We start from the raw sequence: 27,528 nt of genomic DNA, 5'->3' as shown, positions 1-27,528 counted from the left end.
TACAGTTTTTTGTTTTAAAGTTGATTTGTCTGACATTAGTATAACAATTTCAGCTTGTTTATAGTTGCTGTTTGCACAGTATATCTTTTTTTATTTTACTTTTATTTACATGTTTGAATCTAAAGTGCATATTCTATAGACAGCATATTGTTAGATCTTGATTTTTTAAAAAAAGTCTGAAAATCTCTGCCTTTTTGTTCGTTTGTTTTGTTTTGTTTTCTTTTGTTTTTGAGACAGGGTCTTGCTCTGTCACCTAGGCTGGAATGCAGTGACACGATTATGGCTCACTGCAGCCTGGACCTCCCTGGGCTCAGGTGATCTTCCCACCTCAGCCTCCTAAGTAGCTGGGACTACAGATGTATGCCACTATGCCCAGCTAATTTTTGTATTTTTTGTAGAGATGGGATTTGCTGTGTTTCCCTGGCTGGTCTTGAACTCCTGGGCTCAAGCTATCCACCTCCCTCAGCCTCCCGAAGTTCTGGAATTGCAGTCATCTTTGCATTTTGATTGGGATTTTTAATCCATTCACATTTAATGTTATTGATATGGTTGGATTTACCTCAGCCCTTTTTTCCTCTATGTCTCATGTAGTTTTTGATCTCCTGTGTCTCCTTTATTGCCTTTTTTTGTATTAAGTACATATTTTCTAGTGTCACATTTTAATTCCTTTAATTATTATTTTTCTTTTTTTTTTTTTTTGTGAGACAAAGTCTTACTCTGTTGCTCAGGCTGGAGTGCAGTGGTATGTTCTTGGCTCACTGCAACCTTCGCCTCCCAGGTTCAAGTGATTATTGTGCCTCAGCCTCCCAAGTGGCTGGAATTGCAAGTGCCTGCCACCATCCCTGGCTAATTTTTGTATTTTTAATAGGGGCAGGGTTTCACCATGTTGGCCAGGCTGGTCTCAAATTCCTACTTCAAGTGATCCACCCACCTTGACCTCCCAAGGTGCTGGGTTATAGGCATGAGCCACCATGCCCGGCCATTTCTTTTAATTATTTTTTAATTATATTTTTTGAGTTATTTTCTTAGTGGTTTCTTTAGGGCTTAAAATATACATCTTACTTTATCAGAATCTACTTCAAATTTTTACTAACTTATTTCCAAAGAGCTGTAGAAATTACTCCTACATAGCTCTATTCCTCCTTCCTTTCTGTGCCATTATAGTATATATAGTATACCTATATATAACAAACTATATTTTTATAATTATTAATTTATATAATTTTATGTTTTTAAAAAATTCTGAGAGAAGGGTGACAAGTACATATTTATGGAGTTTGCTATATTAACCTTCACTTCTCTTTGTGGATTTGAGTTACCATCTGGTGTCATTTTTTACCTACCTCCTTTGTGCTGTTATTGTCAAACATACTACATTATTATATGTTATAGCCTAACAATACAATTATGTACATATGGGCTTATGCAATTGCTTTTTAAATGAGTTAAGAGGAGAAAGGAGAAGAAATATGTTATTATACTGTCTTCTATCATTACCCACATAATCACCTTGACCGAGATCCTTTGTTTGTGTGGATTTGAATTATTGTCTGGTATCACTTGCTTTCAGCCTGAAGAACTTCCTTCAGTGTCTCTTGTAAGGGGAGTCTGCAAGTAAGGAATTCTCTTAGGTTATGTTTCATCTGGGCATGTCTCTATTTGGCCTCATTTTTGAAAAGTAGAATATAAGCTTATTAGTCGAATTGGTTGGATTTTTTCTTTTAGCGCATTGAAATATGTTTTCTCACTGCTTTCTGGCCTCTATTGTTTCTGGTGAGAAATCTGTTAGTCTTACTGGAATTTCTTTGTAAGTGATGAGTTGTTTTTCTCTTGCTGTTTTCAAGGTTTTATTTTTGTAGTTTTTAATATGGTTGTCTGTTGTGTGGGTCTCCTTGCATTTATCTTACTCAAATTTCATTTGAGCTTGGATGTATAGCTCAGTGTTTTCCATCAAATATGGAAAATTTTTAGCCATTATTTCTTTGAACCTTTTTTCTGCTCCTTTCCATCTTTGCTCTCCTTCTGTTCTCCCATCAGATGCATGTTGGTGAGCTTAATTGGTGTTCCACACTTCTTTGAGGCTGTGTTCTTTTTTCTGCATTACTTTTTCTCTCTGTTCTTCAGATTGCGTAACCATTATGTATCTTCATGTTTGCTGATTCATGCTTCTGTTATTTCAAATCTACAGTTGACTCTTGGCAATAAATTTTTCATTTCAATGTTTTTACTTTTCTACTTCCTAGGGCATAAATTGCTCCACGGTGTAATCCAGCTGCCATGGGTCTCTTGGCAGAGGCAGAGTGTTACCTGTTTGTAAGCCTTCCTCTCACTGTCTCCTGGGCAGAACTTATGGAGCAGTTGTTGGGGGAATACATGGAACTTCCTCCTCACTGCTTTTCCCAACCTGCATCCATCCTATGGAGCAGGAGCTCTGTGTATGCTGTGTGTTTGTGTGTAATCCATGCTGCCATCCAGGTGCTTCCATCCAGCTGGTGCCACTACCCAATGTGGGTCTTCTGCAGTGCAGACCAGGGGAGGTTGGGATCTGCTGATGTTCAGTGGCTGCTGAGTGTACGAAGCATAGGTCTTCTGTCGTAGGAAGCTAGAGAAAATGGAGATTGTCAGTGGACTGCCAAGGCATTTGGAACAGCTCTCCTGCAATACAGAGCTATGTAGGAAAGAGGGACTGCACTGCTACCCACTGTCCCATTCCCTGTGTAGCAGGAGATGGTGGGTGGTTGGGGAACAGGTACTACCTGACTACTGCCAACTGCTTATCATAGGCCTTCTGCAGCACAAAGCTGTGAAAAATGAAATCTGCCAATGTTTACCAGCTGCCAAAAGCACCTGGAATAGGAGGGACCTAGGGAGATGGAAATTGGCCCTTGGCCGTTGAAACAGTTCTGTAAGACAGAGCTGTGGGGGAATGGAGGCAGCCCGTAGCTTGTAGGCCTCAACCTTCCACTGTTCTCAGTGAGTTTTGTAGGTTTTGTTGAATAGGTAGATGCTTCTCAATTTTCTTGTAACCTCTTTCGTCTGTGTTTAGAGACTTTGATTGTCTTTGCTAATTTTGACCAACTTAAAAGATGTCTGTCTGGGGAAGAGGTTTCCCACAATGACTCATACCATCATTCTAAGTCTGTTTTTTGACTACACGACAGTAGGATAAAGTGCAGAAATGGTTGTGTGTTGCTTAGTGGTGGGAACTCTGTTTATGGGGTGGGAGGGTGCAGCAGAGGTGTTTCCCAACTCATCTATCCCCACATCTAACCACATGGGTAAAGATAATTTTTTCTTATTCCTTATTTCAGTAGACTCAGTATGTCTACTCTGTTTCCTGATAGTGAGAACGCCATGTCTTTAGTTTGCTCTTCACATTCCCTGGGTGGTCTGTGTATGTGATGCACCTGCTGCTGTATCATAATAACAATAGGATAACTGTAGTCCTTACCTCTGTAGTTCATTGAATTTATATCTGGACATGGGAACTGCTTCACTGTCAATAACCTCAAGTTTTTCAAAAGATGAAAATTGTCAATTTTTATTAAATATATTTAATATTATAAATTCAAATAGATACTGTTAGTAACTAATAAAGAAACGATGTACTTAAAGATATTTAAAAGCGTATCTCCTTCCTCTGTATGCCCCTAGACTCTTGACTGACGCTCTGTTGTGCTTGCCTTATATGTATTTTTTTTATTATAGCTCTCTTTTCTAAATAAACCATAAGCTCTTCTCCGTAAGTAGCAGGCAAGGTACATGTTTTATTAATTTTTGTACCTTCTCCACTGTGCCAAACATTGAAACTGTTTGATCAATTTATTGAATTAAAGTAGAACAAACTATCCTAAAAACCCTATCATAATCCAATAATTAGGGTCTGAAAAATTTAGTTGCATAAACTGTGGTGTTGCTTTATTGCAAGGTTAATGAAATGGCTTGGCTGGACTTGTACCACTAGCAGGTAGTGAATTCTGAAAGTCTGTCTCTGTGATCCACATGTGGCCTACTCCCAACTGTGGTTTGTTGTCAATTGGTGGCTGTTGGCTGGTCTGCTTAGTTATATCAGTGAGGAAGGGGACAATGTTAGGCCTTGTACTGCTGGGAATTAGTGACGTCCCTGATGACAGGAAGCTTCTAGTTGGTTAGTTTCTCTGATCTGAAGATAGTGGACTTAGAATTACTGGGGCTGTGAGAACTTACCTCCCCTAGGATCATGGCCTGTCTTTTTCCCCATGCAGGAACTTGATCTTGTTCCTCCCTACACAGGAACTTGGGGGCCAGTAGCATTGCCCCTGATTTTCATGTTTTCACTGGTTGTAGTATTGGAGAATTTTACTCTTTAAAATGTAAATGGAAAAATTATATTCTCATTCTATTCACATCAGCAAAGCATTACTCCCATTTAGAGGTAGTTTTTTTTTTTTTTTTTTTTAAATGATGTCTGCTAAAATGGGATCCTTTATAAATGTGTTTCGGTTACGATATTATTTTCTCCAAACATTGATGATGACTTTAATATGTATGTGTATGTTCGTTTAAAGGTGTTTGAAGTGGTGGAACGTGTGGAAGAGTTAAGAAGGAAGTGGCCAGTAGCGTGGGGGAAGTTAGATGATGGCAGTATTGGTGTGGTGACTCCATATGCTGATCAAGTGTTTAGAATACGTGCTGAACTTCGAAAAAAGAGATTATCTGATGTTAATGTAGAAAGGGTGCTAAATGTTCAAGGTAAGTATCAATTGAAATGAATTAAGTCATTCAAATGCTTAAATCTAAAGTGTGTTCACACTGGATTTTTAATGCTTAAGATCTCTTTTCTGAACTTATGTGTTCTTTTCATATCAAGTTCTTTAATGCCAGGTTTGGCAATTAAAGGTTGCACTCATTTACATGTTTATTAAATTTTTATATCCAAACAAAATAAGTATTAACAAATATACCTTTTCTATGACCATAATTGTATCAGTGCCACATAGTATGTGTATGCTGTGAATTACAATCATAATAGTATATCACACATTTTGCGGTTATACTGTATCTGAGGATGAATTTCTTTTTTATGTATAGGCTTTTCTAAGTTTATAGTTAACAGCAACTCCTTTATAGGCTTTTCTAAGTTTATAGTTAACAGCAACTCCTTTAAATTATCTTCATTTAATTAATTGCTATAAAATTTGTGCTTTTAAATATATGAAGCAACATTACGATGTGAACTCTAAATGAAGCCTAATACAATGTTAGGTTTTATGGTAATATCCAGCAGTAAGAGCATGGGAAAAAAATAGTTCTACTGTACAATGTGTTATCCAGATTATACAGAATTTAGGTGAGCATTTTAGAAAGAACATTAGGAGTAAATTAGAAAGCACCCAGAGAAGACTTAAGGTAGTGAATGGTCAAGAAACTGCCATGAGAAAACTAGGATGTTTGGCCTGGAGAGGAGAAGACTAAGGATTGACATCAACATTGTATTGAGACTCGTCATAGGGTGAGGGAATAGATATGTTACTATATGAAGCACATAAGAAAAAATGATATACACCTAGACTTTCTGTAGACTTCTTTATGAAATCAACTGTGCCTGCCCCCGTTGGCCAGAGACTAGATGACTCTTTCAACAAAGGGTCCTTGTGTTGGGTGGAACGTGGGACTGGATAGTTTTTAAGGTTGGTTCCAACAGTATCCTTAAAAATATTTTTTTTATGGTCATAAAATATGTATGATGTAAAATTGACCATTTTAACCATTTTTATGCACATAAGTTCTGTGGCATTAAGTTCATTTACGTTATTGTGTAACAGTCGTCACCATTCATCTCTAGAACTTTTTTGAGCTTTCCAAACTGAAATTCTATACGCATTAAATGCCCCCATTCCTCCTTACCTCCTGGCAGTCACCCTTCTGCATTCTTTCTCTATGAATTTGACTATTCTAGCTACCTCATATAAATGGAATTATGTAGTATTTGTCCTTTTGTGACTGGTTTATTTCACTTAGCATAATGCCTTCAAGGTTCATCCATGTTGTAAGATGTGTCAGAATTTCATGCCTTTATGAGGCTGAATAATCTATTGTATGTATATGCCACATTCTGTTGATCCATTCCTCTGTCCAGGGATACTTACTTGTGTTGCTTCCACCTTTTGGCTATTGTGAATAATGCTGCTATGAATGTGGATGTACAAATATCTGTTTGAGTTCCTCCTTTCAGTTCTTTTGAGTATGTATGTAAGCATAGAATTGCTGGATCATATGGTAGTTCTCTGCTTAATTTCTTGAAGAACTGCTGCACTGTTTTCCACAGCAGCTGTACCATTGGACATTCTCACCAGCAGTGCATAAGGGTTTCAGTTTCTCCGCATCTTTGCCAATGTTTGTTATTTAGCAATTACATTTTAAAAAATGCAATGCTTTTATTATATCAGTGGTTCAGAATGACAATCTTAAGTCTTTTCTTAAAAATTTTCTTTGTAGGAAAGCAATTCAGAGTTTTGTTTCTTAGCACAGTACGTACAAGACATACTTGTAAACATAAACAGACACCAATTAAAAAGAAAGAGCAACTTCTGGAAGATTCCACAGAGGACTTAGATTATGGTTTTTTATCTAACTACAAGCTTCTCAATACTGCCATCACAAGAGCACAATCCCTGGTTGCTGTGGTGGGTGATCCCATTGCTCTGTGCTCTATTGGAAGATGCAGGTAAATATGTATTAATGTTGAGACATTAAAGGGGAAATGTGACATGATTTGTATCCCTGTGTGTACATTTATTCATATGACCTTCTGGCTAATTAAAATCAGGTTTATTATAGCCTGATATCCAATGGGAACACAAAAGCATATTACTTTGAATCTATTTATTGTATGCATAATTGTGTATTCATTGAGCCATTATTCAAGAGATATTTCCTGAGTGACTTCTAGGTTCTAAGCACTCTTCCAGCTCCTAAAGATACAGCAGTGAACAAAATACACAAAAGATCTCTGCCCTTGTGGGCTTACATGTTATTTGTGGGGCTTACTTTTTACTATTAAGGAGAGGAAGATTACCATACACTAAATAGGAATATTACATAGTATTTTACATGGTAAGTTGAATGGAAAGGAAAATATTAAGAGGAATTAGGAGTGATGGGGACGGGGCAGACTGGCTTGTGATTATAAATAGCATGGTGAGAGCAGACTTCACTGAGAAGCTGACTTTGGAAGTGAGGGAGAAGCTATTTGGGTTAAAAGTGCTCCAGGAAGAAGCAACAACCAGAGCAAGGGTCCTGAGCTGGTTTCATGTATGTGTCTGTAATTGATGGATATTAACTTTTGTATCCCTTGGTGCCTCACTTTTCCCCTTCATTGTTCTAATTTTTGATGAATTTCCTTCTGTAGTCTTGCTCTCTCAAGGCTTCTCAATGTAGATAATTCTTTGTATCTGGTTAATCCAGAAGATCTTAACATTAGGGGGTTAGACGTGGTCATTACTTGTCTTTTGTCTTTTGATAGCATTATTAGTATTCATTAGACTTTAGTTTTAAGGAACAATTTCTACTAAATATGGTTAAAATACCAACCTACACACCAAAATCTTTCTTTATACACTTGTGACTTATACCAGTGAATTGGAATTTTAACTGTATGAAGCCAGTAATAGAAAATTTGGCCTTTTGAGTATTGAAGAACTGTGTTAGCATTTAAAAAAAAAAAAAGCAGTTGAACAGATATTTATATATTCTTTTGTGAAAAAGAAAGAAATACACTAGGGATTACTTAAAATTTTATAAGTATGCTAGTTCCTGTCATAGGAAGTTTGGAATAGTAAAAAGAAATGTAGATAGTCCTGAATCTGCCTTGGGGTAATTATTTCTTTTTGATCTGTTAGAATTAAAGTAGACAAAACTATTAGGACATGGCACTCTTTAAATCAGGTTTTTTTTTCTTACAATATAGATGATGACAGCACTTTATTATCTGTTTTTGTATTCTAGCAGGAAGAAAAATCCTATGGGAAGGGAGACTATTTGACACCTTTAAGAATCAGTTTGATGTATCAGAATTTAAGACCCTCAAAAAGTTCATGGCCTTTCTAGGGGAAAGCTGTCATCAGAAGAATCAAGTAGAGTTTTAATTGATGAAAAAAATGTTTCTTCTTTAAAAATCAAAGCTTGGAGGGTCCGTGACTTTGTCTATAAACAATTCTGTTGTAACATCTTTAATTTCATACCTTAAAAACATATTGCCATGCATTTGTAGTCACTAATGACAAAAAATTGGAGGGAGGAGAATTTTTTTTTTTTTTTTTTTTTTGAGACTGAGTTTCACTCTTGTTGCCCAGGCTGGAGTGCACTGGCACAATACCGGCTCACTGCAACCTCCGCCTCCTGGGTTCAAGCAGTTCTCCTACCTCAGCCTCCCAAGTAGCTGGGATTACAGGCCACCACACCCAGCTAATTTTTTGTATTTTTGGTAGAGACGGGGTTTCTCCATGTTGGTCAGGCTGGTCTTGAACTCCCGACCCCAGGTAGTCTGCCCACCTTGGCCTCCCAAAGTGCTAGGATGACAGGCGTGAGCCACCACGCCTAGCTGAAAATATCCTAAGTTACAAATGAATAGAAGAAACCAAGTATATCAAGGAGTCTACTATTTTGGCTTTCATCCTAAGAATTTTACTTTATATTACTTTACTAGTCATTGTAAGTATATTTGGTTAGAATGTTGCTTGTGGTATTTTACCATTTTTGCTTATATTTATTATTTGATAAGTGAGACAGCACATACTATTTGATTAGAATGTAATATATTAAAGCACATATGTAGATTGGAATGTGTTGAAAACAACTAGAAACTATGAGGGGAGTAAACGGATATGAGAATAGTGTTACGGTCAGGCACAGTGGCTCACACCTGTAATCCCAGCACTCTGAGAGGCCCTGGTGGGTGGATTGCTTGTGCTCAGGAGTTTGAGACCAGCCTGGGCAACGTGGCAAAACCTTGTCCCTACAAAAAATACAAAGTTCAGCTGGGTGTGGTGGCATGTGCCTGTGGTCCCAGCTACTCAGGAGGCTGAGGTGGGAGGATCGTTCGAGCCCAGGAGGTCAAGGCTCTAGTGATCACGCCACTGCACTCCAGCCTGGGTGACAGAGCAAGACCCTGCCTCAAAGAAAATTAAAAAAAGAATAGTATTAAGCCACATTAGGTTTGGGTTCTCCTTACATATAACTCCAAATATATTTACCAACCTGAATATTTTTAAAGAAACCATTACCCCTTTCTTAATAGAGTCATATTATACTGTGAATTGCATGAGATCAGCATTTTTCATCCATTCTCTGACAGAAGTCATTACTTTCTTAGAGCAAATGGGTGAATAATTCTTCCTGAGGCCATGCTTTCAGAATTATCCAGGGCTAATTTTTAACTTCAAAGCTGAATCTACTGTTGCCTGTTTCTTACTACTCAACTGGGAAGTGTCAAGGTATACACCTTAATTGATAAGCTAAGCAGAATATTTTCAGGGAAGTAAATATACTGTGTTGAGTGGGAAAAAAACCATACATTTCATAGTTACATGGCAATGTTGATTATCTGCTTTATTTGTACAGTTTAATCATGGCTGTAGCCCAAGAATTAATGGTTGGGGCATATGGATATTTAAGCTTTAATCTCACTAATTTAATTAGATATTAATTTACCCTCACAATACAAGTAAACTCAGAGAATGTAATACGATTCTTGGGTCCTGTAAAAATGGAAGAGTGAGTTCTTTGAGTTCATTAGGACTGTTTTCCTGCTTTTTTCATTTAATATTTTCAAAAAAACTAATATATTCCCAAATATCAATCAAGTTTTTGAGGAATACTTACTGTGTATATTATATCAGTTCAGAAGTCAGTCAGTTATATATTCTTTTTTGTTTTATTTTTAAACAGATTTTTTTTCTGTTAATCCAAAATGGATATAGTGAAGATCCTCCCGCTCTCGCGCCAAGCTAACAAGTATTAATAGTGGCTGCTGTTTATTGACAGCTTTCTTTGAGCCAGGTGCTGGTTTATGTACTTTGCACACATTGCCTCATTCGGTCCTCTTAACAACCCTATAATGTGGATATTTTATTTGCATTTTAAATGGGCAGCCTGATTCAGAGAGATTAAATTGCCCAGGGTCACATATCTATTATGTGGTCCACTCAAACAGATGTCAGATTGACTTCAAAACCCACATTCTTCTCTCTGGTTATGCTGCCTTTCCCAGAACTGATGGATATGCTCAGATAAATCTGCACGGAATGGCAGGAGGCTAAGAGGAGAGTGATAACCTTTCTTCAAACCAAGACCTTTGGAGAAGGTCTTCCCTTGAACTGAATTTCTTCATTTAGCACATTTTATTTACTCTGTGAAATATAAACATATCTCATGTATGTGTAGAGATGTATGTATGTGTGTACACACACACACACACACCCACACACACACACACACACACACACACACACACACACAGTGACCTAAGGACACCAAGTGATGTTTTAGTGTTTTATCAGTCATCTTAGAAGTAAGGTTAACACAGAAAGAAAATCAAACTTTGTGTTCAGGCAGTGATTAAAAATAAGGTTACATCCTTTGAAATGCCTAAAATTATATTACAGTGTAATGCACAGTTGGGTTTTTAAACCAATAGTACTAAAAAATGGTTAACATAATATTATATTAACATTTTAGGGAGGGGGCTAAGAATTGATAAAATCTTTAAATAACCAGAGTGGTGAATTCTTGTCCTCATTCTAATGTGATCTTTCAATTATCTGTATTCAGAAATGCTTCATAATTGTATACACAGTACTTTGGTCAGATATTGGGGAGTTCAAGGGCCAGTGTAAAGAGAAAAAAGGAAAAACTTTAGCTTTAAAACTAAGAATTTTTGAAGGAAAGAAGCATTTCCCTGAAAATTTAGAAGACACAAATGTCATTTCAATAGTAAAGAATAATAATAATAGTCGTGCTGGTGCCCCACTTTACACATGAGGAAACTGAAGTATAAAGAGAGGCTAAGTAATCTGCACGAAGTCACACAGCTACTGAATGATAGAGTCAAGATTTTGGGCTAGTTCTAGAATCCATATGCTTTACCATTTTGCTATATCAACGGTGCCCCCTCCCCCCCCCCAAAAAAATGTCAGATTTAACATGCAAATTTCAGGTCACTTTTAGAGCCAGTTTAACTTGATTAACTTATAGTAATTATTTAATGTTACTTTTAAATTAGTATACTTTAACTCGAAGGCTATTTCTTTGAAATCCCTGGAATCTTGTAGGCAAAGACTGTCACCGAGCTCCAGCTTTTTGTGAAGTATGAGGTTGTTTGACTTAACTCAATGTTACTTCAAATTCTGTTCATTGCAGTCAAGGTCAGTGAGGGTGATATAGGAACAGGGTATGGAGTTTTAAAAGGTAGCTTAAAAATAGATCAGGTTCTAGCATTTTGGCTGTGTAAGCTGGAGATGAAAAACATAATAAGAAATTGATATTAAAAATTGAGCTAGAGGCTGGGTACAGTAACTCATGCCCATAATCCTAGCACTTTGAGAGGTCGAGGTGGGAGGATTACTTGAGGCCAGGAGTTTGAAACCAGCCCTGGCATCATAGCGAGACCCCATCTCTACAAAAAAAAATTTAAAAAATTAGCCAGGTGTAGTGGCACACACCTACAGTCCCAGCTACTATGGAGGCTGAGGCAAGAGGCTTGAGCCCAGGAGTTCAAGGTTACAGTGAGCTGTGATCATGCCACGGCCCTCCTGCCTTCAGTCTGAGTGACAGCACGACCCTGTCTGAACAAACAAAAAACTCAACTAGACAGAGTAAAAGTCAATCCATTCTTTCCTTGATGTTTTGCTTTGTCTTGAAGTCCAACACAAACATGAAATGCCACTTTATGAAACTGATACTTTATCAATTAGACTAAAAAGACCTTTTGAATATAGTATATAGTAGAATTGTATTGATAAAAATATTCATACAGTTGAATATTGTGGCTATTCTTATTAAAAGGGTGGGAAAGTGGATGGATTTTAGATCCTGAGTGCTATATAAGATAGTCCTTCCTTATATTTTCTCATGTTAAGATGAGAAAAAAAGCACAGTTCCTTCATTGGGCTTCTTAAAAATAAAAATAAAGGACAGCTTTTCAGCGTGCGTTTCTTGGCAACACACATTTCCAGCAACTGCATGACTGTTTTATTAGCCTTAGTCTTATGGTCAGAAGTATATATTTAATATTTTGTAGCATTTTTACTTTTTCTGTTGTTTACATATAGGTCTAAAATTTTTTCTGAACCCATTTGTTTATTTTTTTGTTTATTCATTCCATTTAACATTTTTTATTTTTTCTTATTAAACTTATGTTTTTCAACAGCTTTATGGGTACAAGTGGTTTCTGATTACATGGATAAGTTGTATAGTAATCAAGACTGGGCTTTTAGTGTACCCCTCACCTGAATAGTGTACATTGTACCCAACAGATAGTTTTTCATTCCTTACCCCTCTCCCACCCCTCTACCTTCTGAATCTCCAATATCTCAATTCATTTCTTAAACTCATCTTCAAAAAACTAGGAAAGATGGATAGAAGGCATATGTAAGAGAAGCATAGTTTGAAATTAAACTCTGCAAAGTTTGATGAATATATTAATAACTCAATTCCCATTCATATACTAACTTTTATAATATAAACCTTTTCATTTATGCTTCTTGAAGCCATCTTGATTACCTGCTGTCCACCTGGACACAAGGATACCAACTTGGGAAGAAACCATATCACATATCTTTTATAGCATAATAAAACATTATTTGAACCTCTCATATTAAACATAGGTATGCATATTTATAATAGTCATTTAAAATTTAAAAACTATATGTTGTCTTTTGTAATGTGTATTTAATAATTTTAATATTTAGAAATCAATTTTCAAACCTAGGAACAACAGTATACAAATGCAACAAGTTTTGAATGTATTTTTCTCCTTTAGTACTTATTAATTCAATTAAGAAATGAATAATCAACATTAAAATTAGCATTCCAACTTCCTATATTTTTCATAATTCATTTAACACTTATAACTTAGTTAATGGTATAAATTGTGCTTGTGACTAGCACCTGTTAATTAAGAGAAAAATAAGGAGTAGCTGGTTATTTCTTAAGAATTTTCATGAGGATTATCTACTTTGTGACTCAAATTTATGTCTTGAGTTGGCTTTTCTTAGTCATCTAACACTAGGCTACTTTGGCCTTATAATTCAAATATATACACACACACATAGATACACATGTTTGTGTGTATCTGTGTGTGTGTATATATATGTGTATGTATATATGTGCATATATACACATATACATGCATGTATATGTGTGTATGCATATGTATATAAATTAGAATTATTTATATTCATTATATTGAATTTTATGTATATATAGTATATATATGTATGTAGTAAGTATGCCTAGAAGTACAAATTTTTTATGAAATGAGTTGCCATCAGTTTTGAAAACTTATTATGTGGGTAATAAAAAACATCATTTTGAATTAGTGTGGATAGGTGAGTACTGACCATATTACTTGCATTGATGAGCCAAAATTAATGGAGAGCCTATTTTATATGTACTGTAATACAAGGTATGACTATAGTTTCAAAATCAAACTTCTGTAGTCTTGTGATCTAGTAGAAAGATTTTATCTCAATCATAGTCAGATGACTATTGGGTTTAAGGATTTGAAGTTGGGGTGGAATTTGAAATTATCTTTAGTTACTTATGTTCATTTCTGTGATCTCATCCATTGAATTATAAACTGATCTTGTAAATCTTTTCTGTAGGAAATTTTGGGAACGGTTTATTGCCCTGTGTCATGAAAACAATAGCCTACATGGAATCACTTTCGAACAGATCAAGGCCCAGTTAGAGGCTTTAGAGCTAAAGAAGACATACGTGTTGAATCCGCTGGCACCTGAATTTATCCCCCGGGCTCTAAGACTGCAGCATTCAGGAAGTACCAACAAACAGCAGCAATCACCACCCAAGGTAAAGCCTCTGTTAATGAAATTGAAGAGGTTAAAGGGAGAAAACTGCGCAGAAGTGCCAAAGGTTTATTGGGCTGCAAGTTACTTTAAGTGTTGGAATTGAAGGTTACATTTGGCGGCAAGCGGTTTCTGCAAGGAACTTGTTTAGTGTGGACATGTAAGTGAAAATACAGTGTGGCATTTAGTCATGCTTAATGTTATAATCATTCTCAAAACAATTTTTAATACCTGATAACTTTTGATATCATTTATGTAAAATAACCTCCTAATCCTCTTTACTGATAAGAGTTGTTTTAGTGAGATGTGAATAAAACAAAGAAGTTTAAAAGATTATCACACTTATTAAAACATGTCCTTACATTCTTTATAAGGAATAATGTTATAATAATGATATTTATATAAAGAAAATAATTCTGAACCTTTACTGATGACCGATTCGTTTGAGGTGGTATTTGACAGAGTAAAAAAATTTGGCTGACTTCTTGAAGATGACTGTAATTGATTTTGACCCATATTTCTTGTATAGAAGCATTCTAGTCAGAGGAAGTGGAGCAGGGGAGTCAAGGCCATTTCCACTTTTGAACTGTAGTTACTTTGGACAGAGACACCTGGCTTCTTTGCTAGAGTGCCTGAAAAAAATGCTTGCACTTACCGTCTAGAAAAAAAAGTTCTGAGACTGGCATGTTTAGTATTTGTTCCGTTTTGTTTTGTTTTGTTTTGTTTTAATATTTATAATCATCAGCATATTAAAGTTACCAGTAAGAATTAAAAGAGTATATCAGTTTTGCACTTCCTTTAAAAAATGTAAATCTTTTTTTTTTTTAGACAGGGTCTCTGTCACCCAGGCTGGAGTGCAGTGGCACAATCTGGGCTCACTGCAGCCTCCACCTCCTAGGCTCAAGCAGTCCTCCTGCCTCAGCCTCTGGAGTAGCTGGGACTACAGGCGCATACCACCACGCCTGGCTAACTTTTGTATTTTTTGTAGAGACAGGGTTTAGCATGTTGCCCAGGCTGGTCTCAAACTGCTGGGCTCAGGGGATCTGCATGCCTTGGCCTCCCAAAGTGCTGGGATTAAAGGCATAAGCCACTGCACCAGGGCAAAAAATGTAAATCTTAATGTGTAAGCAGTAATTAATGGTTTGATACTTTGAAAATCTTTTAGCTAAATAGTTACTCCGCTGAGAAGAGAACTATTCTCTGTGTTAATATACTGTTGTACATTCTTAGTTTAATAAAAATGGACCTAATGTGCAATACTACTTGTGATTTGGCATCTTTAGGGTATCACACATTCTACATAAATGAATCTTGTAGATTTCTCAAGCTTATACTATTAATGTATTAGCTGTTTATTTATCAGTTAAGTTACTTCTATGTGCCTGATGTTATTGTAGGTGCTAAAGGAGCACAGATAAGCAAGTTAGCCCCTGAGTTCTCCTGTGGCCATGTTGGAGGAGTGAGAGGAAGTAGATAGATTCAAGCAAATGTCTACCAAGGAGATCTTGTTCAGAAGTTTATTGGATGGGTGGAGGTAGTGGGAGATTGGGGAAACATGTCAAAAACTGGAAGATAAGCTCAGTTAAGGCAGAGATTTTTGCCTGTATTATTTGCTGCTCTCACCTCTGTGCCTAGAGCAAAATCTGACTCATAATAGGTACTTAGAAGTAGTTTTTAAATGAATGAGTAAAGCTTAAGAGAGCTTTTACAAAAGACTCATGGTATGAGAGAACAGGGGACATGACTTTCATACATAGCTAGCTCTAGCTTACTGCTACATCATTATTACTATTATTATTTTTTGAGACAGAGTCTTGCTCTGTCGCCCAGGCTGGAGTGCAATGGGGCGATGCGATCTTGACTTACTGCAGCCTCTGCCTCCCGGGTTCAGGCGATTCTCCTGCCTCAGCCTCCCAACTAGCTGGGACTACAGGCAAGCGCCACCATGCCCGGTAATTTTGTGTGTGTGTGTGTGTGTGTGTGTGTGTGTGTGTGTGTGTGTGTGTGTTTTAGTAGGACGGGGTTTCGCCACATTGGCCAGGCTGGTCTCAAACTCCTGACCTCAAGGGATCCGCCTGCCTTGGCCTGCCAAAGTGCTGGGATTACAGACTTGAGCACTGTGTCTAGCCTGCTACATTATTATTTTGTTAATAAGCTACCAAATACTGTGTATTTTATGTAAACTAAGTAAATTTACTGTTCTATGGTTTCTTGCTGAGTCAAAATACAAAATACAGTGACTGGAGGATTGTATCCTGTATTGAACCATGTAGAATGCTGAGTTATACTTGTAGACATGCCACTATCTTTTTACTCCATAGGCCCCAATTTGCTTTTTTTATTTAGTATACTACACAGCACCCATCGTGCTGATGTATATTGTCTAGTGTGCTTCCAGCTTTACAATATAGGATTACCCTAGATTATGGTTATTATTTTTTTATTAGTTTCCTATTGCTACTGTAATGAATAAGCACAAACATAGTGACTTAACACAAATAGATTACTTGACAATTTTATGAGTCGGATGTCTGAACTGGCTTGGTTGGTTTATTTGCTCTGGGCTTCTCAGGGCCAGCATCAAGGTATTAGCTTTCTGGGTCCTTATCTGGAAGCTCTGGAAAGAATCTGCTTCCAAGATCATGCAGGTTGTTGGTAGAATCCAATTCCCTGTGGTTATAGGACTGATATTCTTGTTTCCTTGGTGACTGTCAGCTGGGAATCATTCTTAACTTCTAGAGGCTTCTTACCAGTTCTCAACTGTGTCCCCTACATCTCAGAGCCAGCACTGGTACATTGAGTCCTCCTTTCCCTGGGAATCTCTCTTACTTCCTCTTCCACTGCATCTCCCTTATTCCAGCCAGAGAAATTTCTCTGCTTTTAGGACTCATGGGATTAGATTGGGCTCACCCACATAATCCAGGATAATCTCCCTATTTTAAATCTGTAACTTTAATTAATATTCACAAAGTCCCTTTTGCCACATAACATATTCACAGGATCCAGGGATTAGGATGTGGGCCTCTTTACAGGGGCCATTCTGCCTGTCACACTCTGATTAAATTGCTGTGTTTCTTCTACATGCTATGCAGTTGTCCCTGGTTGTTGAGTCATTAGCAAATTAGTGATAGGTCTGGAGGATAAGAAATCTAAATGGTTTGTCAGCCTTTTGGAACTGTCTTATCTGCTGTTTGTGTCACTGGCTCTCCTTTCTTCTGTCAGTGTGTGTGCTACTGGCGCTCTTGTCTCTTCTAATTGCTCCTGCTTCTCATCTTCTACTTCTGCCATCTTGATTTTGCCTTTTTTTCCTTTTTTCTATATGCTTTTCTTATCACTTCTCTATTCCTCAGAAGTATATATATATATATATATATATATATATATATATAGTTGGTGCCAGTCACTGTGAACATTCTTTCTCTTGAGGTTAATGGACAAACTGTGATTTTTTTGGGGGTCTTTTTCTGACTTCATGAGGCTTTTTGATGACTTTGTGACTTCAGTTGCCCTTCCTCACTCATAACCAATTGACCTTAAACCTTCTGTGTTTACTGCTGATCTGAGTATTTGCTCTTTCCAACAGTTAGATAGGTAGGTAAATCAAACATCCTTGTGTTTTTGCTTTGGTCAAGAATGAATTTTTCTTCCTGCTGTAGACATAATCCCCTCTTTAGTTTTCAGGTATAATTTACAAATTTACAAATCTGTGTGTGTCTAAAGGTAAGTTGCATAATGTTCTACTTTTCCTCAGTTGGCTTGATATGTATTACTTTTAGCCCATGGGAAGAGAGAATTTTGTTTTTAATCCAGAAATTCAGAACCATTGTCTCTTCAAATATTGTTTCTGCCCATTTGTCATCATTTTTAATGGTAGACTAAATATACCATTATGTGAATTTGCTATTGCTTATTTAGTAAATCCTGCACTGATGGGCATGTAGATTGTTAACATTTATTATGCACATAAACCAAGCTCTCTGTGCCCAAATTTATGATTACTTCATTTGGATAAATTTCTGGAAGTGCGGTTACTGGGTTAACATATGTACATTTTTGATGCTGTTGATACGTATTGCCATATTGCTGTCTAGCAATTAGCTAGATTATCTCACAAGCAAATGATGACAGTTCCCCTTTTCCTGTTTTTGTTTTGTTAAAGTAAATTTTATACTTTAATGTACCATGAATTATACTCAAAATATCATAAATCCTAAGCCATATTTGCATTCTTTTTACTGTTTTAAAGGTTCTCATCCTCAAGAATTGAAGATTCACATTTTTACTTTGAAAAACAACTTCTGCGTTTTGTGATTTGTTAGAAAATGTATAGAGAAACTGCAGTTCTGTTCCTTCAAAGGAATAGAATTTAAGTCATGTTGATTGCATATTTCATTTTAATGAAAAATATTCATAAAGAAGGAATTTTAGATACCTTTAATTTGAAACTGAGAAAACTTGAGGCCCATCCGTGTTATTTGAGATGGCTGTGACCTAATGTTTAAAAAGAAAATTGGCTCAAAGCAGTCTAATGGTTATTAATTATAGACTCACAGTTTTAAAATTTTAATTATTGGTGTATACGTTAATTTACCTATGATTAGGAAAATCGTTATTGTTTTCTAATATTAAATGTGCTTAAATTATTATACATTTGTGTTTTTCTTTAAAGGGGAAAAGTCTTCATCATACCCAGAATGATCACTTCCAGAATGATGGAATTGGTAAGTGGAAAAATTACCTTACGAAAACTTGCTTTTCTGATGTAAGAGATTTCCCCCAAATTTCACCACAAGAAAGAGGAGAATGGGGAGATGGTTTCTCTGTCTTTCTCTCTCTCTTTTTGGCAGACACACACACACACACACACGCACACACGCAGTCACTTTGGAACCTCTCTTAATTCTTTTATTCAACACTTAGGGTTTTATCAGTGCATTGATCTGTTATTTCTGAAAAGGGGTGATTTTGTAGGTGTTCATGTACATATCCAGAAGTTTTGAGGAAAAACATTTAAGCCTTTTATGCAACATAAGTTTTCAGAAAATAATTATATTCTACACATGTCAGGTCATAAAAGTTTCAAGGTAAAAAATTTACTTAAATGATTTTAAATATTGCATAGTTGTGCTTTTAAAATAACAATTCCTTAACTTCCATATTGTATGTGGTTCTGTTACAATTGCCAGTCAAAACTTTATTCTGAAGAGTTGTATACTTTTTTGGACAGAAGACTGTTTACTAGGAATGTGTGCATAGCTTTCTCTCTTGAAAGACTCATCCTGAGTTCCTCAGAAAATATTTGAAATTATGCTAGTTTATACAAGGAATGCTTTGTATAATTCAAGTTAATTTTAGGAAGCATTATAAAAGTTTCTTTGTTTTTTTTTTGTAATATGCTTTACTTTTCCACACTGATAATTCTTTGATGATAAGATATCTTAGGCAAATCTGGGAAACATATTTCGCTGTTGAATGATTTAAATTATTTTTTCTAGATGACTATGTACAGCTATTGAGTGCATCCTTTGTCTGTTTATTTTTCAGTTCAGCCCAATCCTTCCGTACTCATTGGCAATCCTATTAGAGCATATACTCCTCCACCCCCTCTTGGACCTCACCCAAATTTGGGAAAATCTCCAAGCCCTGTTCAAAGAATAGATCCTCACACTGGGACAAGTATTCTTTATGTACCTGCTGTCTATGGAGGGAATGTAGTTATGTCGGTGCCTTTACCTGTAAGTGGACATTCAAAATACTTTCTATTGAATCAAGTAAAATAGGTTTCACTAAAATGATGCTAATCCCAAATAGTATTCTACCAACTTCTGTTTTAAAAAAAATTTTCAGTGCTCCTAAGCTTCTTTTAAAGCAAATGTTGCCTCTAACCTTCAAATTGTGAATTGTTGCTTACAATTCATTATTAGGTTACTAGTGACTATGAAGAAATTATATTTCAACTTAGAAACCTTGTAATTTTTTGTTTTGTTTTGTGTTTTTGAGATGGAGTTTTGTTCTTGTTGCCCAGGCTGGAGTGCAATGGTGCAATCTTGACTCACTGCAACCTTCGCCTCCTGGGTTCAAGCGATTCTCCTGCCTCAGCCTCCCAAGTAGCTGGGATTACAGGCATGCACCATCATGCCTGGCTAATTTTTTGTATTGGTACAGACAGGGTTTCACTATGTTGGTCAGGCTGGTCTCAAACTCCTGACCTCAGGTGATCCACCCACCTTGGCCTCCCAAAGTGCTGGGATTACGGGCATGAGCCACTGCGCCCGGCCACCTTTGTAATCTTTTAAAATATTTCATTGAAGAAAATTGAGCTAAAAGTTAACGGAGCTAATGAATTGGTCTCATTTTGTAAAGTGATGTTTTCATTTTATATATAAGTCAAAAACTGTTCCTAAGAAATACAGGACACAGAGAGGCTTGGATTAGTGTAGTTCACTTGGATCTAAATTGATTTGAGAAATTCCACATCTTATGAAATCTTAATTACTACTTAAAAACATTATTCTTTGTAAGACTATAGATTTTTAGAGGCCTCCCGTCTTGTATATAAACCCATTTTCACTTTCTTTAGAATTTTTGAATATTTTGTTAATTTGCTGATGTGAGTATTTTCACTTCAGGAGTTTTAGCCTAGGAAACAATTTCTTTCATTTAAGGCAAGCACTAATTTCGGGCTGAGATGATCATTGCCAAAGGTTTTTGGCAACACTCCAGAATGGGAAAATGCTAAGCTGCAAACATTTCTCAGCCATGTTGGTCAGGATAGTTCACAATCTGACAGCCAAGGAGAATGACTGTAAATGAGAAATATGTAATTCATGCCCACTCCCCATAGACTTCAGACTTTGGATTTTAGCAGAGTTATTTCTCCAGACAGCCTGGCAACATTGTACATGATCTGCTTTAAATAGTAAGTCCCTTAGGATTTATATTTCACTTTATTAGGTTAACGAGGCTTCTATTTTGTAAGATTTCTGAGAGTTTACACTTAACAGTTATAATAAAATAATAGGAGCAGTAGCTAAGATGTCATTGTATTTATTCCTTTTATGTTAATATGCAGAGATTATATATCTAGACACACTTAATCAAGTTTTCTGTTTTTGTATTTTAAGATAGAGTTGAATTAAAGGCACAGATTAAAAAGTAATGACCCATTTGAATTTTACCTATAATAGATGAACATTAAATGATGTGGTTACTCATCTTAAGTTGGAATACCAAATTTTTTGAGTTGAGACTCCTTAGGCTAAGTTCTTCCTTAACTTTTCCCCTGTCTATTAAACTATGTTTCTGTGCAATTATGACTTTATAAGATAATTTTTGTGGTAATCTGACATGTATACATTCCTATGGAGGGGAAATAAGTAAATACTATAAAATGATTTAATGCCTCAAGGAATAATTACCAATTTTAAACCCTCAGTTTCTTCCTAATCTGAAAAATGATCTGTTTTCCATTACATACTAAAGGTTCAGGGAGCTGTTTTTTAGCCAGTTAAGACACAGTTGTTACTATTAGCATCAACTTTGTAGTTATTTATTTTGAAAAAATTAACATCTCTGTGTGTGTGTGCACGTATGTATGTCTTTGTATGTTTGCTTTTTCCTAATTAGTAGCACTCTATTAGTTTGTCTTCCAAAATATACTTAATGCATGTATTTTATTTTTTAATAACCTAGGTACCATGGACAGGATACCAGGGTAGGTTTGCAGTTGATCCTCGAATCATTACACATCAGGCAGCAATGGCCTATAACATGAACCTGTTACAGACACATGGACGAGGATCTCCTATTCCTTATGGCCTTGGACATCACCCACCTGTCAGCATAGGCCAGCCACAAAATCAGCATCAGGAGAAGGATCAACATGAGCAAAATCGAAATGGTAAGTTGTGCTTTGTTGTTCTCCTGTTCCTAAACTGATGACATGTAAAGTTTTAGCCACATAGAAAGTTCCATTAACAGTATGATTGTTAACTTTCTCATGGATTATAGAACTCTTTGAGAGAGAATCTACCAGCACTTTGGGAGGCTGAGGCGGGCAGATCACGAGGTCAGGAGACTAAGACCATCCTGGCTAACACGGTGAAACCCCGTCTCTACTAAAAATACAAAAAACTTAGCTGGGCATGGTGGCGGGCGCCTCTGGTCCCAGCTACTCGGGAGACTGAGGCAGGAGAATGGCGTGAACCCGGGTGGCAGAGCTTGCAGTGAGCCGAGATCGCGCCACTGCCCTCCAGCCTGGGCGACAGAGCAAGACTCCATCTCAAAAAAGGAAAAAAAAAGAAAAGAGAGAGAATCTAATATATAAACTTTGGATCCGCTCTCCAGAAGATACAAATTATGTACACAGATAGAAAATTGAGATGTAACCTCAGAGTGTCCTTTAGGTTAAATCCTACCACTTACGATTGGTGTCACTGAGTTTCTGAAAAAAATATTAAATTTGAATATTTAGAGTACTTTAAAGTGGTAGTCATTTAAAATTGAGATGGAAGGTCCTGTTAAACATTTTTGTTAACTCGAAATATTTTTGTGGTATACTACGCATTAATGTTGTGGGATTGTTGATAAAAGGTTATTTTTACTACAAATCTGCTAGAATTTCAAGGAAAACTTACCATATTTTTTATTCAAGTTTATTGAGGTATGAGTTAAATACAGTAAAATTCATCCTGTTAAAACGTACATTGATGAATTTTAACAAATATCCAGAGTTGTTAACTTCCACCAAAATCAAGATACAGGATATTTACATATTTACAAAAAGTTTCTTCCCACCCTTTGCAGTCCCATCCTCCAACCCCCAACCCTGAGCAACCGCTGATCTGACTTTTGTCCCATACTCTCTAGTATGTCATAAAAATGGAATTCTATAATGTATAATTTTTTTGTGTGCAGCATTGTTCACTTAGCTTAATGCTTTTGCTATTCCCCCAGATTATATGTTTCAGTTGTTTGTTCCTTTTTACTGTTAGTATTCAGTTGTATGGATGTACTGCAATATGTTTATTCATCCCTCAGTTGATATACATATTAGTTGCGTCTAATTTTTGGCCCTTATGAATAGAGCTGCAGTGAACATATGTGTGAACATGTGTTTTTATTTCTGTTGGGTAAATACCTAGGAGTGAGATTGCTGGGCATATTATAAATATATATTTAACTTTATAAGAAACTGCCATATTATTTTTCAAAAGTAGCTGAACCATTTTTCATTTTTACTAGTAATGTATGAGATTTCCAGTTGTCCCATGTTCTCATTTGCATGTGCTATGGTCAGTCTTTTTTTTTAAATTGTACTCTTGTTAGTGGATATCTAATCATATCTCATTGTGGTATTAATTTACATGTTTGCATATCCCTAATAATGGGTGATGTTGAGTATCTTTTTATTGTGCTTATTTGCCATGTGTGTATCTTGTTTGATGAAACCTCTATTTATATCTATTGCCCACTTTTTTATTGGGTCGATTGTCTCCAGTTTTAAGAGTTCTTTATACATTCTGTTTACTAATCTTTAATGAGATATATATTTAGAAAATATTTTCTCCCAGGATATGGCTTGCGCTTTTTTTTTTTTTTTTTTTTTTTGCCTTTTAAAGACAGAGTCTTGCTATGTTGCCCAGTCAGACCTTGAACTCCCGGGCTCAAGAGATTCTCTCACCTCAGCCTCCTGAGTATCTGGGACTACAGGCACATGCCACTGTGTCTAGCTTTCATTTTCTTAACAGTATCTTTCAAAGAGCAGCAGCTTTTATTTTTGTTGAAGTCCATTGTATCCATTTTTTCTTCTGTGGATCATGTTTTGGGTGTTGTGTCTTAAATATATCTAACCCAAGATCTTCTTTTATGTTTTCTTCTAGAAGTTTTATAGTTTTTAGCTCTTACATTAATTAGGTCCATTTTGAGTTAAATTTTATATATGGTGTAAGGGTAAGGACTGAGATTTTGTTGTTGTTATTTTGTTTTGGTTTTGCATGTGTATGTTCAGTGATTCCAGCACTATTTGTTGAAAACTCTGTCCTTCCTTCATTGAACTGCCTTGGAACCTTTGTTGAAAATCAGTTGATCCTATGTGTGGATCCTTTTTATTAATGCATATGTTTATGTTTACACCAAATATGCTGTCTTGATTATTACAGCTTTGTAAAAGTCTTTAAATCAGGTGTAAGTCCTCCAACATTGTTCTTTTTCAAAATTGTCTATTCCAGGTCTTTTGCATTTCCATATATTTTAGAATCATCTTGTCAATTCCTACTTAGCCTTCTGGGATTTGGATTGGCATTGTGTTTAATCTTTAGGTCATTTTGGGGAGAATTAACATCTTAACATACTGATTCTTCTGATCTTTGAACAGAGTATATGTCTCCATTTTTTTCTGTTAGGTCTTTATTTTTTTTTCAGTATTAAAAAACGTTTTCAGGCTGAGCACAGTGGCTCATGCCTGTAATTCCAGCATTTGGGAGGCAAAGGTGGGCAGATTACCTGAAATCAGGAGTTAGAGACCAGGCGTGGCCAACACGGAGAAACCCTGTCTGTACTAAAAATATAAAAATGATCCGGGCATGGTGGTGCACGCCTGTAATCCCAGGTACTTGAGAGGCTGAGGCAGGAGAATCGCTTGAACCTGGGAGGCAGAGGTTGCAGTGAGCCAAGATCACGCCACTGCACTCCAGCCTGGGTGACAGAGCAAGACTCCGTCTCAAAAAAAAAAAAAAAAAAAAAAAAGGGTTTCGGTATATACAGTCTTTGCACATATTTTGTTAAAGTGAAAGCTTAAATGAATATTAGTATTTGATTTATAATTTTCTTCTTCAGTAATATGTTCCACAAATACCAGTATGTTGTATTTTTATTTTCATTTAGTTCAGTATATTTCCTAATTTTTCTTGAAATCCTACCCATGGATTATTTAGAAAGGTGTTTTAGTTGCTGATTATTGGTGATTTTCTAGAAATTTTTCTGTTACTGATTTGTACTTTAATTCCATTGTGTTAAGAGAACATATTTTGTATGACTTGAATGCTTTTGAATGAGATTTGTTTCACAGCCCAGAATATGGTTTATTTTGGTAAATGTTCAGTGTGTACTTGAAAAGAATAGATTGCTCTGTAAATGTTAATTGGGGGCTGGGCATGGTGACTCATGCCTGTAATCCCAGCCCTTTGGGAGGCTGAGGTGGGCGGATCACCTGAGGTCAGGAATTTGAGACCAGCCTGGCTAACATGGTGAAACCCATCTCTACTAAAAATACAATATTAGCCGGATGTGGTGCGCACATCTGTAATCCCAGCTACTCGGGAGGCTGAGGCAGAAGAATTGCTTGAACCCAGGAGGTGGAGATTTCAGTGAGCCGAGATTGTGCCATTGCCTCCAGCCTGGGCAACAAGAGCGAAACTCTGTTTGAAAAAAGAAAAAAAAATGTTAATCAGGTCAAGTTGGTTGGTAGAGTTGTTCAGGTCCATTGTATCGTTGCTGATTCTACTCTTTCCATCAATTACTGAGGAGGGATATTGAAATCTCCCAATATAATTGCTATTTGTCTAATTTTCAGTTTTCAGGTTTCTAAGTTCTATCAGTTCTGAATGAATTTTGAAGTTCTATTATTAGAAGATAAATGTTTAGTATTGTGTGCTCTTGATTAATTAACTCATTTATCATTGTGGAATGACCTTCTTTGTCCCTGAAAATATTCTCTGGTTTGAGATCTACTTTGCGTAATATCAGTGTAGCCTCTTCAGCTTTCTCTTATCAAGTGATAGCATGGTGTGCGTGTGTGTATGTGTATGTGTACATGTATGTGTATGTGTATGTATATTTTTACCTTTTAATCTGTTTGTGTCTTTATATTTAACGTTTGTTTATTTTAGATAACATATAGGTGGCTCTTGATTTTTTTAAATCTAATGTGACAATCTCTGCCTTTTAATTGGGGTGTTTAGACCATTTACTTTTAGTGTGATTGTTGATATAGTTAAATTTGATTCTATCATCTTGCTATTTGTTTTCAATTTGTCCAATTGATTTTTTCCCCTTCTCCTTTTATTCTGCCCTCTTCTGGATTGGGAGAGTATTTTTTTTTTAATGACTCCTTTTTGTCTCCATTGGCTTAACAGTGACAACTCTTTGTTTTATTATTTTGCTAGTTGCTTTAGGGTTTATAGTATAAATCTTTAATCTTGACAGATTACTTTCCAATTTATATTTTACCACTGCATTTACAGTAAAGGAAGCTTAAAGTATGCTGTTTTTTCTCTCCTGGCCTGTATGCTATTGTTGTCATGTATTTTACTTTTACATATAAGTCCCCAAAACATTATTGTTATCTTTGTTTAAACAGCCAAGTAAAAGAGTTTTAAATCATAAGAAAAATAATCTTAAGTATTTACCCATGTGTTACCATTTCTAGTAATTTTTCTTTCTGTATATTGATGTTTCCAGCTGATACAAGTTTTCTTCTGCCTGAAAGACTTTTAGTGCATTTCTTACAGTGCAGGTCTGCTGATGATGAGTTCTTTCAGCTTTTGTATGCCTGAACGTGTCTTTATTTCGCTTTCATTTTTAAAAGATGTTTTTGTAGGGTGGAGAATTCTTGGTTGGCAGTTTTTATCATTTGGTACTTTAATGGTGGTGTTCTACCATTTTCTCACTTGCTTTTTTTCCAGTGAGAAATCTGATGCCATCGTTATCCTTGTTTTTCTGTATGTAACAAGTCTTTTTCTCCCTAGCTGCTTCATAGATTTTCTTTTTATATTGGTTTTATCAGTTTGATTATGACATGGCTTGATGTAGTTTTCTTCCTGTTTCTTGTGTTCAAGGTTTGTTGAGTTTCTCAGATCTCTGAGTTTATAGTTTTTATCAAGTTTGTAAAATTTTAACCTTTATATCTTTTCGGATATTTTTTTCTGTGTTGCCCCTACCACTGTTCTTCAGAGATTCTAATTACCCATATATTGGGATGCTTAAAGTTTTTGCACAGTTTATGGGTGCTACTTTTTAAAAAATTTTTTTCTCTATGTTTCATTTTGGATAATTTCTATTCCTGTGCCTTCAAATTTGCCAGATTTTTCTTCTGTAGTGTCTATTCTGCTGGTAATTCCATTCAATGTATTCTTCATCTCAGATACTGTAGTTTTCATTTCTTGAAGCTTAATGGTAGGGTAATTCTGGAGCGATAATTCATTTTACAAAGTTCCAGTGGCGTTCCAAAAAGAATGTTTCTGAACAAGAACCTAAATCCAGGATTCCTTCAAGGAACTTAAACTATCCATTGGTTAATTCTTTTGTAAATTAAAAGCATTTCCCATGTATGAGTTGTCTATTATAACTGTGCTTTTTTAAAACCTTAATTTTGCCTCCTCTACTATTTCTCACCCACTTATACTCAGTTTGATATCTATTAATTTTAAACAGTATAACTACATTCCTTTCTGAATATCTTTATTAC

The 27,528-nt window shown here is 36.0% G+C and overlaps 1 protein-coding gene across 12 annotated transcripts in view; it reads left to right on the top strand.

The window, feature by feature from the left end:
• The window catches only part of HELZ (helicase with zinc finger), a 178,623-nt gene that overhangs the window by 107,802 nt on the left and 43,293 nt on the right, over positions 1 to 27,528 (top strand). For all 12 annotated transcript variants that reach the window (XM_015120168.3, XM_015120164.3, XM_077972575.1 and 9 more), the window contains 6 exons: positions 4,548 to 4,731; positions 6,478 to 6,706; positions 13,863 to 14,067; positions 18,733 to 18,784; positions 19,608 to 19,798; positions 21,756 to 21,963. In XM_015120168.3, the coding sequence (XP_014975654.1) occupies positions 4,548 to 4,731; positions 6,478 to 6,706; positions 13,863 to 14,067; positions 18,733 to 18,784; positions 19,608 to 19,798; positions 21,756 to 21,963 (1,069 nt within the window). The remainder of the gene's footprint in view (positions 1 to 4,547; positions 4,732 to 6,477; positions 6,707 to 13,862; positions 14,068 to 18,732; positions 18,785 to 19,607; positions 19,799 to 21,755; positions 21,964 to 27,528) is intronic.

This window comes from Macaca mulatta, chromosome 16 (assembly GCF_049350105.2).
Source record: "Macaca mulatta isolate MMU2019108-1 chromosome 16, T2T-MMU8v2.0, whole genome shotgun sequence".
In the NCBI taxonomy this organism is placed as follows: domain Eukaryota; kingdom Metazoa; phylum Chordata; class Mammalia; order Primates; family Cercopithecidae; genus Macaca; species Macaca mulatta.
This window is presented reverse-complemented; position numbering and strand designations above follow the sequence as displayed.